Genomic DNA, 19,262 nt, shown 5'->3' with positions numbered 1-19,262 from the left:
CTTTATTTGTATACCACGACATTAACGTATACAAAATAAAATAAAAACGGAAACATATAGAAAGAAGTAGAATACAAAAGGCGGCCTTATCGCTTTATAGCGATCTCTGCCAGGCAACCTTTGAATTAGGAAAAAAAAGAAGAGGAGAATAGACTGCTGGTGGTACAAATTTTAAAATACATACATGCGAATAACTAAATACTAATACATAAACTAGTGTACACAAATAACAACACTTACATATTTAAATACTGACTTATAAATGAAGTTTAAATAAGTATTAACTGCGAAGTAACTGACAATTCCAGGGTACAACAGATTCAATAGCTCAGTTTAATGAGTAGGAAACTAAGTCACTACTATAAACTCGAGAAGTTTTGAAATATTTTGAAGTACGGAAAAATGCACCTGATAACTTTATTGAATTAATAGATGTCATGCACTTAAGAATGTTATTTGCTATAGAGTAGTTATTTGTTGTGAATGTTGCAATGTGTTATAGATAAAGTAGGAAAATTCTCAGTGTACCTACATTGATATATAAACAAGGTTAATAGTGTTTGAGTTCACATAAAGGTGGATATTTTTATGGTATAAAAGTATCCATAAAATTTAATCTAATTCTCTATAATAAGGCCTTTCACTTACATAGTCTTTTGGAAACTTCGAAAATTAATAAATAAGTAGCTACATAGCATCTTAATAGAGTATGGTATCTCATTTTTTTACGTTAACTACAATAATCACATCGAATATCGAAATACAAAATTTCGACCAATATACACTGCAGGTTTACAGTACCTGCCGATGCACTTTTCGGCATGAGCCGGGGATCTTTTTTACAATATCTTCATATAACGAATTATTATGTAAGAAGACAAGCAGTTGGTAAATTACTGAATCGGGCAGCTATTCTGAGGCTATAACATGGACTTGTTACACAGCCAGAAAGAAGCAGGCGTATATTTGTAAATATCACTTGCAGAATTTATGAAAAAATGAAAAATAAGGTAACGTAGTGAAATTATGAAAAAATATAAAAATAAAGTAACGTAATAAAATCATTACTTAACGATTATTAGTATCTACCCATCAGTAAGATAATTTGGCACTGTTCTACCCTTGCTTCGGAGAGCAAGTTAAGTTGTCGGTCTAGGCAATATAGAACAGCAGTAGAACATTTAGACGCATCAACCTATACAATAGGCCCTTCTGCTAATCATTAGATATATTTTATTTTCGGGTCATAGAACTTATTACTCGTAAAGTTAAATTTTTAGTACTACTTAGGTTCAGGCAGACCTAAGGGTTTACCAAAGTAAACAAAGGAAGGTACCAACTTTGTTTCTATCGGTCAAACAATTTACATTAATCTGATTTCCATTTCGCGTAAACAATGTCACAAAAGAAACCGCCCTGTGGAGAAATTGAAAGTAACGGCAGCACCTTATCATTAACTGTTAACAAATACCTAACTACCTATAACGCACATGCGGGTTTATGAACGCATGTAAAGAGTCATAAAAGGACTGCCGACAGTCCACCTTTCAACAGTCGATGACACTCCGTTGACTCACTTACAAATTTCCAAATAACAAATCGCAGTTTCAAATCTACAATGGCTCGTGCGTGTTTGGTTCTATTTTTCGTCAGTTTTATTGTCGCATGTGATTTTACGAATGGGTTTCTAACAAGAGGTAGGAACTTAGAAGCTGTTTTCACGAAGGATACACCGGTGCCTGAAGATGTGGTTGAGAAACTCGCAGTTGAGAGCGTACCAGTGGAAGTCACGGTGAACAAACAGTGCGCTAAAATTGGTGAATTTGTAAGTATTTACCTACTATTTTTTTACAAACGGAATTTATTGCCAGGCAAAGAAACTAATGTTTATCTTCGTAATCATTGCCTGATTGTGTCATATAACATGGCCAAGGATTTCCTTGTCAGGGAAAGAAAAATGGAGAAAAATGTCTCCTACCCGTGCTTGATGCTAGGTGTGCTGGGTGGATAACGCTGATTTCCTAATTCTAGGCCGGTATCAACAAACTCAGTGAATACTAAGTTCGTTGGTTGGTACTAAGAATTTCTGGACAGATAGTAGGTATCTGTCCAGAAATTCTGTGAAACCTATCAAATTTCGGTCAAACATGCTAATAAATACACCAACCTGGCAATCATGCTTAAATTATAAGAAACGGGGTGAAATCCTTATAATATATACCTATTCAGTAGCTTAAATGTTATTTTGAAAGAAAGAAAGAAAATTCGTCTTTATTATCACACATTTGTGTAAAATTATACATTTCTGTCATAAATTTGTTTAAAGTAAAAATGGTGACAAAGGAGCTGGCTCAGTATAGCTGTATACTAATAGCCCCCTTATTTTAGTTAGTATTTATAATAATTCTCTCATTACGATATATTTTGTAGTTTGACCAATGCGAATCACAAGTTTCGCAGTCGATTCCCTGTTAGGTTAGGCTAGACGTGGACTTTCAATCAAATGATTGAAAGTCCAACAATGTATTCTTTATTCTCTTTTTTAGTTTGGGCTGTTAAAACCAGGGAATTTACCTCAAACTAAACTCCGCTGCTCCTTTTTTCCTTATTGTCCTTCCGTAATCGTCCTTAAAGGAAGCCCTTGAAGAATCAATTTCTAAATTGAGAAGTAAAGGCACATATTAATCTTCTGTATTCTGATCAACTTTTCCCTTCTACTTAACGCAACGTTAACGTGTCGTGACGTAAAGTAGAACATTGCGAATTTTAATCCGTCCTTTAAATCGTTATGATATTGATTATGTCTAGCACCTAATTTATATTTTCGAACTTGGCTTAACATACTGTGTGTGTATAAATTAAGAAAACCAAAAGCAAATTTTTCAAAACCGTTAACTCTCTGGGTCAGTCAGGATTGCTAATAGGTTAGATTTAATTACACAATATTAATCTCGTTTTAATTCAAGGAATTTAGATATGACTTGCTTTAAACGGTGCAGGAAAAGATCGTGAGGAAACCTGCATGATTGAGACCTGAAAGTTTTCCATAAATTTCTCAATGGCCGCGTGTTAAGTCTACCAACCCGCATGTGGCCAGCGTGGTAGACTACGGCCTAAACCCTTCGCACTCTGAGAGATCCTTGCCCTGTATTGTCCGGTAATAGGTGGGTGGTAATGATGATGAGTCTCGATGAACCGATTTGAATCAGGGCCTCTCTATAGGAGAGACGTACGCGTCTAATCCTTTATTTAATTGCCTCTCCTATTTACAGGCACATTAGATTTAACACCTACGCCTCAGGTTAATGGACACAGGTGGCACTTTGTAGGACGCGTTTCTTGCATACCTTGTTAATTGTTGCTCGGCTGCGAAAGGTTGGCCAAATGCTCCGTCAATTATAATATAAATTAAATTAAAAAGGAGAAATCCCTAATGTGTCTAAGCTCTTTATTTTTCTAGCAAGCTTAGGACCACCACGCTTTTTAATGCGAGTTCGTGGGCGAGTTGTCTTGATGGTATAGCGACCAGGGTGCGTCACTGAATCATGTGGTGAAGACCATTTTTTTATGCCACTACAAGTTAGCCCTTGACTGCAATCTCTCCTGGTGGTCTGGACATCGTACCGGAACGTACTAAATTGCTTAGCGCCACGTTTTTGTCGCTAGAGTGCTAACTAGCCACAATCGAAGCCTCCCGCTAGATGAAAAGAAATTATAAATTTCCAAATTGTCTTTGCTCAAATCACTCAAATCAAAACCGGGACCTCCCAGCGCTCACCGCTCTTCCGGGGAGATCGTCAACTGTTTAGGTTTTTGTGGTTAACTATTTAAACTTTTTGTTTTTGTTCCAGTGCGCGAACCACAGTGATTGCTGCACTAACGCATGCTTGGGCTACATGAAGAGATGCGTGTCGTAAATACGTCTGTAAAGAGTCTAAATACGACAACGAATTGTGAAGATTATTATTAATTTATTTTATAATTATTTTTATTTATTTCAAAATGCAGTCAAGTTTGACTGCAATTTCACTTTGACAGCTAAAGGAAACATTACTCTGTTATTTAGTAGATAAATCAATATTATTTGTTCACTTTAACAACAAAATATTTTTCCCGTTCGTAAATTTCCAAAGATAAAAAGAAAAAAATTAAATAAAAGTCACTTTCCCATCGTGTTTTATAAAAAAATATGTATCTGCTTATCTATATATCTGTTAAATAGTTATAAAATATATAGTTTCCTAACCATAACCATTTTTTAATACGCCACCTCGTACCTCTCTCGACGCCGCCGCATGTATTAAGTCAAATCGAATCAGAAATTATTTTTACGCACAGAAACCATTAATTATTACATACATTATGATGCGCCAAAGGATAGTATATAAATCCTTAGTCGCATCATAATATGAATCTAAATGTAACGTTATGTTACAAATTATTGCCACTTGTCATAAACGTAAACCCCTACCGACGTTATCAAACATTTCAAGACGTAGGTACCTATTTTGAAATTCAATCTGAAATGCCACTATATCTAGTGAAGATTTTTTTCAAATCTCGATTCTTTCCCTGCATCTGCTTCTCCTGCCTTAGGTAGGGTTGTCAACGTAACCTACGTCTTATCCATACAGATGAATATAATTATAATTATTTGTATGGAGCTATGCATTGATATAATTTAACTCCATGGATATATGTAATGTCCATTAAGTAATGTTAAAAATGTCAAAATTCATTAATTTCAAGTAGGCCTACTTTATAAGCACTTTTGAAACGTCGAGTAGGTATGTCTGTTTGTAGTGACTCCGGTGACCACCGGTTCGAAAAGCAGATTCTACCGTAGTACGGTAGTACAGTAGTTGCTCTTTTCCAACATCAACATTTACAATCATTTTTCTATCTTGTGGGAGATGAGAGCGAAGCTGGCTGCTTCCAATCTACCTTGTCATTAAGAAATTCATTAAATGTTTAGTAACCTCGCTGTATTAGATGTGTTTTTACACATTTTTTAAATGTATGCACTAAATTACCTACTATTGGTAAGGTAATTAAAGAACTATCTTTTAATTTTGCAAAAAGGCTTTGAAAGACTTTAAATTTTAATATCCTAGGCGCGAAAAAGATATTTGGTTTAAATTAGATAAAATGTAAATGTAGGTACCTAATTCATTGAAACAACTCAAACTTACGTCATATTAATATTATTGCCTTTTCTAGCATAGGTAGTACAGCAGTCGGGTAATTTTGGTAGGTACATGTCTGCATAGTTATAAACAGGCTTTTGTGAATCATGTACCTACGTACGAACATCACGTTCTCGCTTTCATACATCATTCGACCACGAGCGCTATCAAGGCATGACTTGAATTTGCAAATTACCTAGTTACCATGAGTCACATGTGTTTTGTATTGTGCTTTGTTATTGTTTTTAATAATTATAATGTGAATGCGTTTATTTTTACGAATAAAATAACGATAGTTTTAGAAGATGTACCGATCCCTCATCATATTGATAGTAATAATATAAATGTCGAGGAAACTCCATTGGAATACATTTTAAAAATTGATAACATAAAGTGCGCCGAAATAGGAGAGTTTGTAAGTGTATACCTACTTAAGTACCACTACCTATTCATTTAAGTTATTTTTATCCTATCAACAGTATTTTGATAAAGTATAGTAACGATTTATCTTTAATATTAGCAGTATCTTTATTTTTCAAAACAAATTTGCGAGAATTACATAAATATTAGTTTTTTCTTGCATGGGCAGGAGACAATTATCTCCCCGGGGAAAGGATAAAAAAATTTATCTTCTTCCACAGTTGTGTCAACTCTCAGAGCACTGGCGCACAATTGGAAATAATATCTTTATAATATATAGGCGCTCCCGTGCTTTAGCAGGTGGACACGTTAATTATATCCCTTGTCAGGGGGTATAATCGGGGGATATAAATTTTTGTGTCCTGCCTGCGCTAGCCCTGCAGTAGAAGAATTTTGTATACGATGACAAATAAGCACTTGATTATGATCTCACCGTAATTTTCAATTAAACCGATTGCCGTCCACTGCTGAATATATATATATGAATCTGGTAGGGAGTTCCCCGATGAAGTAGTGTTATTTTTATACTATGCTATGAAGTAAATAAAAACGGTAGCATGATAGTTTTATATAGGTACATATTGGTACTCTTGATAATTGCCTACTTAATTAGGTTGTTTCTATATTTTTCAGTGTAACAACAACAGCGATTGCTGCTCCCATTCTTGCTTGGGATTTATGAAGAGGTGCGTTTCCTGAAAAGTTTAAAAGAACACAAAAACATAATATAGAAAACTTTTATTTATTTATTTTACGGGCTGGGTGAATTGGATGATTCAAATGTGTTAAATCAGGCGGATTCTTTACAAAATATTGAACTTCCTTCATTGCTCCTTCTGAAATGTTCCAGAGTTCGGGATAATTCTTTTTGAAATCACTGTACCAATTGGAAATCTGTAACATAGATTATAATATTAAAGACTATGTATTAAACTAACTCAGTTTGATTTTAAGAATGTGTCACGACTCCAGATTTACAAAATCATTATTTACAAAATAATTATGATTTAGTACTACAAAACTAAGAAATTTTATTGATAAGTCAATACAAATGTGATAGACAAATTGCAACAATAGTTTATAATATTTCCATTTCATTCTTTTACATTTTTAATGAATAAAATCTTTCTTTAGATGCTTATGAAATTATGTACGCCAGTTTATATTAGTTAATTTTAAAGCTTAAAACGAATACGAGCATAATTATGGGCAAACCTACCAATAGGGAGAGGCCTATAGTCCAGCTGTGATCTGTTATAGGCTATTGGTGATAATAAACAATTAGATTTAGATTTAGAGATTATATTTACCCTTTTGTATTTGCTAAAGTCAAAATCTATAGCTTCCAAAGTCATGGTGGTATTAATGAGCGGAAAGTCAGCGATAGTCAAGTGGTTAGCTGCCGCGTAACTGGTGCCCAATCTTTCAAAATAAGTTTCTAAAACTTCTAATGCCATGTGCACTTTCTTCAATCCCAAATCTGTGCGCTCGTAATCATAAAAAATTGGTGCCATCTGAAATGAATAATAATATCATAGTCTCGATGAATCTACAAATTATCTGCTTTTGCATTATCTGGTTTTAGACATTTAGAATTATTAAAGGTCCAACCCATTTAGTTTTTGTATTGGGCTACATACACAAAAACTATTGATAGTTTGGTAAACTATAAATAAATTCTTGGAAGCAGGATTTCAGATTTATATGACCATATTTTTGTAGTGGCGAGGTATATTGTAGATCATCTGGTTTAAAGTTTTTCGGCATTGCTGAATGTGATATGTAAATGATTTCTAAAATTTTACAATAATTACTGTACTTTTTCAAATTATTATAGAGTAGAGCATCCAGTTAAGACGTATCTATTTTCAACAGACTTACAAAAAAGCGAAAGGTTCTCAGTTCCACTGTATGTTTTTTTATGTATGAAAAGATAGTCAGCTTTTTGTATACTATTTTATTTTATATATTGGATATCGTGAGTGGCTAAAATATTCGGATGACGAAGACGGAATTCTTCAACATATAACTGTAAAGAATAAATAATATCAACAAATGTCTTACTGTATAAGCAGATATGTTGGCGTAGTATGTTGACAGGTTGAAGCAGAGTCGATGATGCACAGTGGCCCTGCAAAATAATAACTATAGGCTTATATCCTGTTGCAGCAATTAAATGTCATTTTCCTGTATAAACTAAATTAGGACGCATTGTGATGGATATTTTCATAACAAACACAGAGGCTTACCGCCAGTTTGAAAAGAACCGGCAGTTCCAGTTAGACTCGTCCACCGTTGGATCCGTACAGTAAGAACAGTAAGATTAGTTCATGATAAGTATGAATTTACTGTATTTTTTAATAAATCAAGAAATATACCGTGTTTTAGGATCCCTTGGATAAAGATCTGATCCTGGCTTATACTTGTCGCAGATGTACTGCAGGATAGCATTGCTTTCGCTAAGAAAGAATCCATCATCGTCTAGGACAGGAATCTCTTTCTGTGGATTCATCTGAAATAAAAATACGTTTTCGTTTGATGATTCACTCTATAATTTAAAGTGTTTGTGTGTGTGTTGTTATAAGACATACCTTAATAATACGATAGTTACGGCTCAATAAATTATAATACTACATACTTCTGCCTTAGTCTTAGTCAGATATGAATGACTTTTGGAATTAGTTGTAATAGTGGATAAAGAAGTGATCAACATAAGATCACTTCTTTATCCCTCAAACTTTCAAGGTCGTGCCTCAATGCGAAATGAATACGCTATTACCTTTGCATACTCCGTAGTCATATGTTCGCCTGCACCATAATCAACATTAACCAATTCAAAGGGGATCTCCAATATCGTCAACGCTTGCCTCACCGAAATTGATGGTGGGCCGTCAGATACTCCGTATAGTTTTATCACCATTGTCTGTAATTGATAACACGAAAACATAAAGTAAAAGTCTTCTGGTTTTTTTCTATTATAAAACTGGGTAGGTACAAAAGACATCCCAAATTTTAAAATATATAATAAAAAAAAAAAATTGTAAATGAAATGAATTTTTTTAATTTAAATTTCTTATTTTTTTTTAAAAGTAGTTAAGCAAGTTTAGCAGTTTTATGGGCAATGCCAACCCTAAAGGGAAAGTAACTATTCACAGAAATAAAAAAAATAAAAAATTAAACCTATATTTGTCAAGAACAAGAATATTAATTTCAAAATGGATATAATTCGGTTTAGGGTTGAACCAAATTATAGACCATAGGAAGTTTACCTATAGTCTTATTAGTATAATTTGGTTCAACCCTTAACCGATTTATATCGATTTTGAAATCAAAATTCTTGTGATAGACAAATATAGGTTTATACTTTAATAGGTACTAGACATTTATGTATCGTAGAATTCGCAGGTAACACAATTATATTTTAGAATACAAACCTTATTATATACAAAATAGTTAATAGACGTTCACAACAAGTTAACTTAGTGCCAAAACACAACTGAAATCCTTTCACTCGAAGTGACTTGGACAGTGACCTCGACGGAGTGAATTGGTGCTAGCAATTTGCCGTTATCTTCAGATATGTATGACGTCGTTAACCGTATCCAGTAGCGCTGCCATGTAACCAAGGGCCAGATTGGCCAAAATCGAAATTGGGGCTCTAGTTTTAGTAAACAAGATACTTTAAAGAATTCCTATGTACCTACCTATCGCGTATTCCTGTAAAAATTGTTAGCAACCAAGCCATCGAGTTTTATTGGTCATGGGCCTATACGTTAAGTCGAGAGTTCTTTATTGAATTAGGGTATGTAGGGTAGGGTAGGCTTTTAACGTTTTCGTATGTCGTTCAAGGAGGCTGAGCGGCCTCTTGAACTTAGGGCCCGGTCGGCCCTTTAGCCGTAGTAGTTCGTATAATTTTGTATGGTGGCAAAACATGAGAAATCCAAAAATGCACGCCGCAAGATTTTTTATTCTATGATATGTTAATGGTTATTTAGAATGAACAATATTATTGAACGGTTTAGTAAGGCTATCAAATAATAATTGTTATCAAATAATAATAACACTGCGAACACACAACAGCGAATAGGAGAAGTTTACCTATTATACGTATTTTATTTAGGTATTAGTTCCAGCTGTGCTCGAAGAGATGGATAAAGCTGTGCGAGAAGATATAATTTTGTCCTCGGAGAGAAAAATGTCTCCGGTCCGTGCTAGCCGTGCAGGGACATTGAAAATATAAGCTTATTAAAGCAGAGTGGTTTATAAAGCCACGGTATAAATGAGTGGTCGTCAATAGGCCTGGTAATAATTTTTAATTAAAACAAAAGCGCCTTGACATAATTGAAAGCACACAAAGATGTTGTGACAATGCTATATAACAAACACTGCAAAATATTATAAACGGCTTTAATTTAGTTACTTGTAATTTAACCAAACCACAAGGTGGTTTTACTTGTAAACAAACCCTCTACTGCGTAAGGGAAGGAAGAATTTAATGTTAAAAATACTTCCTCAATTTAACACACGTAGCCTCGTGAACACGACAGGGTTTTTGAGTAACTGGTTGGATACCAGCTGTTCCGTTTCGAGACCAGCCTGAAATGCTGATGTGCTAAGTCGGTAGATACAGCTCATTGGTAGACATGATGACTTGGTCCACGTCTACAAACCAGCAGTTTGCAAGTTGTTACTGTAATTATTGTTAACGAAGTCTCTTTTTAACAACATACGTAGGTTGCACGCGAAACTTTTTGAACCAATCGTAATGTTTCAACATCATGGTCCACTGCTACACGTAGTCAAAGTCAAAGTCAAAGTCAAAAATATCTTTATTCAAGTAGGCCCACAGGTGGCACTTTTGATGCGTACATAAGAACCACACGGTAGTGAGATGATGGCGATAACCACATTCGTAAACTTAAAACTAAAGCTACGAGGGTTCCAAACGCGTCCTGGTCTAAGAAGAAGCCCACAACAAACTTAGCCGGGTGTTTTTTTTTTTTTTTTTATCACCATCTCACAATGTCATTTTAAATTATTAGAAGAGCAACCTGGTTAGAGCAATAATTTACACCCAAGCTTTTTATCGTTTACGTAGTCCTTTATACTATAATAGGACTTTTCTATAAGCTTACGTTTAATACAAACTTTGAACTTTTTAAGAGACATCTCCAAGATGACAATTGGTATTTTATTGTAGGTATAAGGTACCTATTTTTTAAGGATTTCCAAACGCCAACAACATGTTGCTTTTGTCCAGCTACCTAAGAAATAAGACATAATGCGGGTTGCTTGCTTGTTGCGGTAGTTTTTCTGATGTGCGATGTTTCGACCATATTTTGAAATTGCGATTAAATTTCGCACGGAACGAGGAAGTCACTCGCCACGCTAGGCGGCTACTCCGCCTAGACAATTTTCCGATGAACGATTTTAGCGGAGGTCATAGATATTGAGATTCGCGACGTGTTATAAGGTCGAGTTTAAGACCAACTAAAACACTATGGATGGATGCACGTCACTGAATTTTCTCTCTGGGGTAATGGCTTCTTTCTAAAAATGCAGGTGTAATGCAGTCTAAGGGTTAAGTATGGAAGTGCGTATTTCATAATGTCACGAAATAGCTTTCTTACGAATATTATAAACCCAGTCGGATTGAGCTATAAGCGCCTTCAAGCGTTTGTTTTAAAAATGGGCATATGTTTTAAATGTGCTTCATTTCTGTTGTGTTTTCTATTTGTACAAACAAGTTGCCAATATTCACGGAATGCTGCATTTGGAGTCAGAAACCCTCGTGAGAGGCGCCAAGCTGGGTATGTTTACGATCGTCCTACTTTATCTTTCAATTTACCTTCTCGAACTGTTGCTTCGACGACTCAAGCCACAAATGTTGACAGGACGTCGGCGCTACAAATGTACTATGCATATCCCGCACCTGCAGGCGGCTCAGCCAACTCTGGCTACTCCACCGGTACTTCGGCGACGAGTGCTACAGCGACCTCAGGAGCAGGTGGTTACAACTACAACAGTGCTGCTCAATCTAATATAGCTGGTTCTGCAGGAAGTACATCATCCTCCGCTACAGCAGGATCAGGTTTAACTGGCTATAACTACGGCATAATGTCAACAAGAGAAACGGTTTCGTCGGGAACTGGAGGAGAATCCAGTAGTTATAGTGGAGCTTCGCAGAATACTGCCTCAGGGTTTACAGGTGGTTCTACAGGAAATACAGAAGCGGATGGATATAAGTACGATTCTGGACAGAATACAGCTTCCGAGACTTCAGGAGGCTCTGGGGCATATGCTATGGGATCTGAAGTGGGATCTGGTGGTTATAGTTACAGCGGTGCCCCACAGAATACTGCTGCAGTTTCTACAGGAAGCACTACAGTAGTTACATCAGGAGAAGGAAACGCAGAAGGAGGGGGTTATAGCTACAGTAGTGCTGCTCAAAACACCGCTTCTAGTTCATCAGGAGGCTCTACAGCAGTTTCTTCAGGAGGGGGGAGTGGGGGAGGCGGAGGTTACAGGTACAGTGGTGCTGCACAGAATAGTGGTACAGGAGGAGCAACAGCAGTAATTTCAGGAGGTGGAGGTGGTTATAGGTATAGTGGTGCTACACAGAATACTGCTACACAGAATACTGCTACTGGAACAGGGGGGATTTTATCAACAGCAACCAGTTTGGGATCAGAATCCTCCGGTTACAACTATGGTGGTGCCCCAAAAAATACTGTTACACAGCCAGTAGGGACCGCAAATAAAGCTACAGGCGGAGGATCAATTTCGGGTGGTTACAACTACGATTCACAAAATACAGGTAATAGGAATACTCAAACTGTAACATCAGTATTGAATCTTTATGATGCTCCATCAAGAGAATCTAACATTGCTGTAGTCGAAAGTATGTCAACAAATGCTCCACAATACTTACCACCTACATCACGAAGTAATAGTGTAGCTACCAATACTCAAACTGTGGCGGAAACGCCGATCGTTCCACCTTCTGATCAATATATTCCGCCTCGTACTCCATCAATAACAACAATGCAGGTTTCAACAACAGCCGTTATATCTGGACAGAGTGCTAGTTACTTACTACCAAGTCCTCAACAACAATCAACAACTTCTAATGCTGCAGTATCAGGGCCGAATGCAAGTTACATACAACCAAGTACGCAAAAACAAACATCAACTTCTAATGCTGCTGTATCTGGACCGAGTGCTGCTTATTTGCAACCTACTACCCAACGACAAACAACAACCTCATCCAATTCACAAATATCTCGACCGAGTACAACTTATTTACAACCGAGTACCAAGCAACAAACAACAAGGTCTAAAGCTGTTATATCTGGACCAAGTGCTAATTACCTGCAACCGAGTTCCCAACAACAACCGCTTCCTCAGGCTCAAGTAACTGGGCAAAATGTACAGTCAGTGCCATTACAAGATTACTTGCCTCCTGTTGAAAATACTCCAACTCAAACTGTTTCAGTTTCAACGCCGGCAGCAACTTATTTACCACCCGTTTTTTAATTAAATATTATTTATTAAAAATCCAAAAAACTGCCTGAACATAATATTATGTTACATTTAAAATAATACAACAGCAGCTCTGCCAGTTAAAAAATTGAAGAATATTATTGATATTTTAAGGATATGTTTAAATACACCTTGGGAATATTTGAGAATCAAATAATAATTTAAACCTCAAATATTGTTTCTAAAAAAATGTGTGTCTTTTGAAAATAAATGATGTTTTTAATAATTTATTTATATAATATGTACTTCATGTACGACTATAGATGGATATATAAATTGGTTTGATTTGTTCCCTCTCTTAGAAAAAGGTCATCGAAAGAATATGATTGCTTATTATTTATTTTACTACTTGCTATTTTTAAAAATGAAAATGGCCTTTTCTTAATTTCGCCTTAGCTTTATCTGATTAGTAATTTATACATTTAGAATTTTATAATTGAAAATCTGCCAAATGTTAAAATTATCCATTAGTTTTGTTTATTGCACGATTATATTGAAGGCCCAAACTCTGATTATTCTACTAGGACATTTAATGTATATATATATTTAGAGGTTATTCTTTATTTAATTGACAGATCGCATGGATTAAAACCGAAATATATCTTTGGTAACTTGTAATTATTTGTATACCTACACATTCTATGGACTAGATCTTTGGCGAGAACAGAAAAAAATTAGTTCCATTTCTTCTCATTTTTGCACAGCATTTTTGTCAAGCTATAAAAGACTTATTGGCTTTTACGTGTACTTTTTACTCTCTTAAGAGTAAGCTTGGGAAGCTAGAAGAAGTATTTTCTAAATCAAATCTTTGCTCCAATTGTTCTTGTTTTTGGTTTACGGTTAGATGTTTCTTTTGAAAATAAACACACACGTGTTTATTAATAGCTAGAAGACTAAAACACTATACTAAAATTTATTTTTACTGTTTTTTTATACTTATAAACGCAACGTTCAATAGCAAAGTCAGCTGTCAATTCAACGGAATGTCAATCTATGATGTCAATGTCGTAAACGTAAACGTCATACAAAAATAGCATCAAGTCAAAGATGAAAGTTATTTTTAATATTTCTTTTAAAATTTGAATAATTAATTGTTCCTTCACTTACAATGAATATTTTAACCACACAAGTAGAACACAACTTCCGAAGGGCTCCCTCCAACTTGTGAATATCGTGACAAACAGTGTTTACATAAATTATGATTTTATTAAAGCAAACGGTGAAATATTCAGGCATAGGAAGCAAGGTAATTCTGAGGTATGTGGACCATCTAAAAATTGCTATGCGAGAGGAATTCACACTGACATATTTGATTTTTTGTTTATGTTATTGCTACACAAATTCAAGGTTCATTTTCTTTACTGTTTGTATATTATACTTAAGGCATAGTTGAATAAAGTTTTTGGATACATTTGTTTATTTTATTAAGTGAAATATATTTCGTCATATAAAGTAAAATATAAATTACAAAAATAAACAATGAACATGATGGAGTTTGTGTTGAAGTCTAACATGCATAGAGAGTAGCTACATTTTGTAAGAACTCTTTGGATAAAGTATAAATATTGAAGGAATTTCATTGGAAATAAAGCCTAATGTGCATTGTATATTATGGAATTCCTTAAAGAAAGGTCTGCTTCTAGTCAAATTAAAAAAAAACATATATTTTTCAGGACTACCGGAGGGTGGGGTACAGTGATTAAGAATGGTGCACCTTGAGATGACAGGTGTTCAACTTGGCTCCCATTCCCTCACTATTAATGATCTGCCAAATGAATTACTTATCTACATTTTTTCCATGATTGACTTTGAATCGGTACTGGCAGTGGCGCAGGTATGTGTGAGATGGCAACAACTTTGCCTGACCCCTTGCATTTGGGACAACACAAGACTCATTGTATGCATGAAGAACTATGTTAGAGTGAGTGACAGTGTTGTACCCTTTGTGGCAAAATATTTAAAAAAGGTAAAACTACAGTATTTCAAGTTGTATTCCCAAGTCAGAACTTCCCTAATAAACTACTGTCCTAATCTGACTCATCTAGAAATAAGTATATCGCTAGTTGATAGTTGTATCTTTGACGACTTGGGTCATTGGCCTAACTTGAAACTCCTGAGTTTTCGCAACTCCTTAATAGCCCAAACTGCTGAAAATGCTAATGGAAATTTTGTGTATCACTTACCTTTTGAAAAGTTAAAAAAACTGGAAACACTTATTTTGTCCAACTTTGCATTGACCCACAGCAGTTTGTATAGCATGTTACAGTGTGTAAATTTAGTGAGCATCAATATGGAGAAAATGAAGAATATACCTGCAGACTTTCTTGAGTCCCTCCTCCGAACGAAACAGACAACATTAAGAGCCTTGCATATATACGGAGATATACTCAATGATGACATTATTTCTTTAATATCCAAATGTAAGGCTCTGCAAGTTTTACACATAATGACTTGCAAAACTCTGTTTGATTCTAGTCTGTTGCATTTATACAGACTAAAAAGTTTGAGATCATTGAAATTACGCCATGGTTATTTCTCAACTAACGCTTTATTGGCTTACTTTTCAAAGAATTTATTCCAACATCTAACATACCTCAGTCTCTCTAGATGTCTCCATGTCACTATGCAAGTTGCTAAAGTGATCAAGACAAGTGCCCCTAACCTAAAGGAGCTGTCCTTCTACTTGTGCCCTTTTATAGTCGCTAGAGATTTCAAAAGAGCAGAACTAGAAAGAATGTTTAACAAAATAGAGTTACTACTTGATTAAGACGGTTGTCTATTTATACATTAAAGCAGCTTAGGTGTCCGTCCACATTGAAACGATAAACAATAAAATTGTTACTTTTACCAAACTTTGTAAATGTTTTAATTTTATAAATTGTAGATGCAACTTTTGATACATTGTTGTAAAACGAAGCAAAAGCATGCATAAATGCAAGCAATGCATATGTATAAATTTTATATTGATGAAAGAAAATGAATGACTTTATGAAATTATTTCTGCAATGTGCAATATTTATGTGTGTATTTTATATGAAAGGTAAACTAAGAAATTTGTTTATGCTAAGTGCTTGCTTGTGGTAAAAAAATGTATGTTGTAGCGTATAGAAATGTTAAACCATGTTCCCATTAAAAATTCTAGCCATTTTCAGCCTGAAAACTGAAATATAATATTTTATGCTTGACATGTTATCTTTCAGTTTTGATTATTTGGAAATAATCTATTAAATATAGATGTTTAAGAGTCGCTCCTTTTGGAATAGCATTTTTACATGAATGGTTTAACCATTGTTTCAAAAAAAATCAATAGATTTGACAGTTCAGTATTTTAATTATTTTTAGTATTCAATTCAACTGTTACTAAAACTATTGTATTACCTATTGTGATTTTTATTATGTCACAGAAATTTGTAAAAGCTAACATGTATACTATAATTCTAGTATTAATATGTAATTTTAATTAAATTAATATTTCCTGTTACATTATGCTTCACGAAAGTTCAAAAACTGCACAGGATCGCCCGTACATCTGACAATTGCTTGTTTTATGAATTTTTGTGGTCAGCTATTCTTTTATTCAAGGCAAGGTGTACACCATCACTTATTATTAATGTGTTACTATATAAAACATCACACACAGTGTAGGTTCCACCAATCCGATGATGTGAGGTGACCATCTTTCTGTATATGTATAATTTGTGAATTTGGGTGTGTTCTGTGTGGTAACCTTTTTGTAAGCTGTAGTGTAGGCGACAGCTTTGGTTGTTTGGTTCTGAACTACATGTGTTTTGAATACCATAAGTGGTAGATGGCACAGCTGCCACTTATAATATCGCTAAACATTTATCTTAAACTACCCGCTGCCCACTTTCTTCATCCGATTCTACTACGCTTTTTTACACATTCTGTGGAAAAAGTTCGTTTAGACGATCGAAAGACGGACGGACTCGTCTTTTTAAATAACTCAGTGCTAAAAATCAAGTGGATTGAAGAACAAACTTTCACATTTTTAATATTTGTTAGGATTTTCACAGAAGTGATGTCACCTGAGTGTCAAGTTACCTGAGTGTCCTTTAGCTATTTGTATAGGCCCAAGATCGAAAGAGCGCCATCTAGTTAAAATACTGGGACACAGTAGACGGCGCTACACTAGATGGCGTTTTTCGATGCCATATAAATCGTAGTTAAATTTCACAAGATGTAATAAGCAAACGTAGGTAGAATATCTCACACTTGCAGGATAAGACTTCACAGTGTACCATGAAGAAATAAATACAGTTAAAAAAAAAGTAGCCGGACAAACTTTAGGCTTAAGTTATTATAGTTCACGTTCCATACTTTAACTGTTGAACCCTATTGCTGAAAAACCGCGTGGATGCTTATTTAAATTACACATAGTACTACTTAGGCTTTACACGATTACATTTAATTATTGTCACTAAACTAAACCATTTAGGAAACACCTTTGTACAGTTTTTCCTAAAGGGGATCACAGGATATTTGTAGTGTTCTGTCAAAATAAGATGTCATTAATTTTTTATCCTACTATTACCAACTGACTAGTATAATTATTTATTGTATCTACCTACTAGAATTATACTAATATTTTGGCTTTAATATTGTTACTGTGATGTTTTATATTATAGTCAATTATAACTCGATGTGCCTTAAAAAGGATAAAATGGTATTTATTTATCGGTTTCTAAAAATATCAGACACTTACACATTATGTTTAATAACGTAAGTCATACATTATAATCACGTAAGAAACTTATTTTGGTATGATATTGATAAATTAAAAAATTACCTAGGAGTATTAAGCTCGGTGAAAAAGCGGCGCGTTGGGCTTCTACAAAAAATATGGGGAATTTAATATTTGTTATTGCAGCCGGACTTAATTCCTGTCCGCTATTTTTTTTTTCCAAGGCGATATTATTAAAAAAAACAAAATAAGAATTAGGTATAGTAGACAAAATCTTCTAAACAGATTTCTGAGATATAAATAATGACAAGGTTGCCTACCAAACCTATCCGCTTTCATTCCTCGTAAGGAAGATTAATAAATATAAAAAAATCTAATGTTGGAAAAGAGCAACGTCTGAGTTTCTTGTCTGCTTCTTCTTTGTAGAATCTTTTTCAGAACCTGTGGTGTCACAACAAACAAATAGAATTGACGTTACAAAATTGCATAAACTCGAAAAACTAGAACCTGCAAATAAATTGTCTCTGAAATATAGATGTATGGTAATACAAAACTTGATTCAAAAATCTTAGTTAGGAATGTAAGATTATTTAGATACGTTTTTCCTATCCTGGCTGTACCGTACGGCTTTTTAGGTATATCTAGAGCCAATTTATATATTTAATTATACACTGATGATTTAATTATACGCCAACACTTCAATTGGTAGCTTTTTGTTTTGGAAACCTGACTCTTCAGAAAATTTTGTCTTAGGTAGTATTGTATTTATGGATTTTACATGCGGAGGCGTTAAAAAAATAGCGGATTAGTAGGAAAGCCAGCATTCAAAGCACTTTCATTATAATAGCTAATTTAGGTGGCCACTTTTGTTTATGCTAATGCTTAGACATTTGTTAATTAAAAGTAACGCAAATGCCTATAAAATATTAAATTGTTCTTGTTAAAGATGGGCCAGTGTTAAATCATTGTAACGATAATAATTAATATTAAAAATTTAAACGTTTCAAAGCTTATCTTAAAAATCCACAATGACTTGTTAATTTGCTTGAATGCAAAGTATAATACGGGGGTTACTGAACAACTTTAACTTAGACAATTCATAGAGTAGCTGCTGTCACTTCAAAAAAACTAAAAAATACCCAATAACCAATATACACATTATTCTGCCAGTCGAGCTCTTATTTTTGATACCCTATTGAGACAGTTATGAGAAAATATGTAATAATGCGGCGGCCGTCTTGGACCGATTTTCACCAAACATAGATAAAAACTATCCCTACTAATTCACCTTTCAATACAAAATAAAACAAAATCGGTCCATCCGTTCGGGAGATACGATGCCACTAACAAACACACACACGCAGACTTCTTACGTCTTACTTATAATACCCCATCGTTTTTGCGTCGGGGGT

The 19,262-nt window shown here is 34.6% G+C and overlaps 4 protein-coding genes and 1 long non-coding RNA gene across 8 annotated transcripts; 4 read left to right on the top strand and 1 right to left on the bottom strand.

Moving 5' to 3' along the window:
* Window positions 1–938: 938 nt before the first annotated feature.
* On the top strand, window positions 939–4,114 carry LOC120626910 (conotoxin ArMKLT2-0111-like). The gene is made up of 2 exons (XM_039894700.1): window positions 939–1,825; window positions 3,852–4,114. Exons 1-2 carry the CDS (start codon window positions 1,619–1,621, stop codon window positions 3,915–3,917), a joined length of 273 nt encoding a protein of 90 aa, XP_039750634.1. The 5' UTR covers window positions 939–1,618; the 3' UTR covers window positions 3,918–4,114.
* A 1,174-nt stretch (window positions 4,115–5,288) lies between these two features.
* Window positions 5,289–6,539, top strand: LOC120626743. The gene is made up of 2 exons (XR_005658875.1): window positions 5,289–5,601; window positions 6,240–6,539. It is a non-coding gene; the product is annotated as an uncharacterized LOC120626743 (long non-coding RNA).
* LOC120626742 (glutathione S-transferase 1-1) lies at window positions 6,330–14,309 on the bottom strand. Of its 3 annotated transcripts, none has more exons than XM_039894409.1 (6): window positions 14,256–14,309; window positions 8,386–8,529; window positions 7,985–8,118; window positions 7,671–7,737; window positions 6,917–7,120; window positions 6,330–6,500 (listed from the first exon to the last, which is right to left on the bottom strand). In XM_039894409.1, exons 2-6 carry the CDS (start codon window positions 8,524–8,526, stop codon window positions 6,345–6,347), a joined length of 702 nt encoding a protein of 233 aa, XP_039750343.1. In that variant the 5' UTR covers window positions 8,527–8,529; window positions 14,256–14,309; the 3' UTR covers window positions 6,330–6,344. The 3 variants fall into 3 exon arrangements, with proteins under 3 accessions (XP_039750343.1, XP_039750342.1, XP_039750341.1); XM_039894408.1 differs by lacking the exon at window positions 14,256–14,309 and adding an exon at window positions 9,311–9,367; XM_039894407.1 differs by lacking the exon at window positions 14,256–14,309 and adding an exon at window positions 9,041–9,172.
* LOC120626740 (uncharacterized transmembrane protein DDB_G0289901-like) lies at window positions 11,359–13,142 on the top strand. The gene is made up of 2 exons (XM_039894404.1): window positions 11,359–11,416; window positions 11,501–13,142. Exon 2 carries the CDS (start codon window positions 11,517–11,519, stop codon window positions 13,140–13,142), a length of 1,626 nt encoding a protein of 541 aa, XP_039750338.1. The 5' UTR covers window positions 11,359–11,416; window positions 11,501–11,516.
* A 12-nt stretch (window positions 14,310–14,321) lies between the features above and the next one.
* LOC120626741 (F-box/LRR-repeat protein fbxl-1-like) lies at window positions 14,322–17,739 on the top strand. Of its 2 annotated transcripts, none has more exons than XM_039894406.1 (2): window positions 14,322–14,394; window positions 14,822–17,739. In XM_039894406.1, exon 2 carries the CDS (start codon window positions 14,854–14,856, stop codon window positions 15,913–15,915), a length of 1,062 nt encoding a protein of 353 aa, XP_039750340.1. In that variant the 5' UTR covers window positions 14,322–14,394; window positions 14,822–14,853; the 3' UTR covers window positions 15,916–17,739. The 2 variants fall into 2 exon arrangements, with proteins under 2 accessions (XP_039750340.1, XP_039750339.1); XM_039894405.1 differs by having other exon boundaries at window positions 14,333–14,405.
* Window positions 17,740–19,262: the final 1,523 nt, after the last annotated feature.

This window comes from Pararge aegeria, chromosome 10 (assembly GCF_905163445.1).
Source record: "Pararge aegeria chromosome 10, ilParAegt1.1, whole genome shotgun sequence".
Taxonomy (NCBI): domain Eukaryota; kingdom Metazoa; phylum Arthropoda; class Insecta; order Lepidoptera; family Nymphalidae; genus Pararge; species Pararge aegeria.
The sequence above is the reverse complement of the archived record's forward strand: the minus strand, read 5'-3'. Positions and strand labels throughout refer to the sequence as shown.

Coding starts and splice junctions, on each gene's coding strand:
- LOC120626740 (XM_039894404.1), top strand. CDS start 11,517: ATGTACTATGCATATCCCGCACCTGCAGGCGGCTCAGCCAACTCTGGC.
- LOC120626910 (XM_039894700.1), top strand. CDS start 1,619: ATGGCTCGTGCGTGTTTGGTTCTATTTTTCGTCAGTTTTATTGTCGCA. Junction 1,826..3,851: donor GCGCTAAAATTGGTGAATTT/GTAAGTATTTAC, acceptor TTTTTGTTCCAG/TGCGCGAACCACAGTGATTG.
- LOC120626742 (XM_039894409.1), bottom strand. CDS start 8,526: ATGGTGATAAAACTATACGGAGTATCTGACGGCCCACCATCAATTTCG. Junction 8,119..8,385: donor TGACTACGGAGTATGCAAAG/GTAATAGCGTAT, acceptor TTTTTATTTCAG/ATGAATCCACAGAAAGAGAT. Junction 6,501..6,916: donor ACTTTAGCAAATACAAAAGG/GTAAATATAATC, acceptor TCTATGTTACAG/ATTTCCAATTGGTACAGTGA.
- LOC120626741 (XM_039894406.1), top strand. CDS start 14,854: ATGGTGCACCTTGAGATGACAGGTGTTCAACTTGGCTCCCATTCCCTC.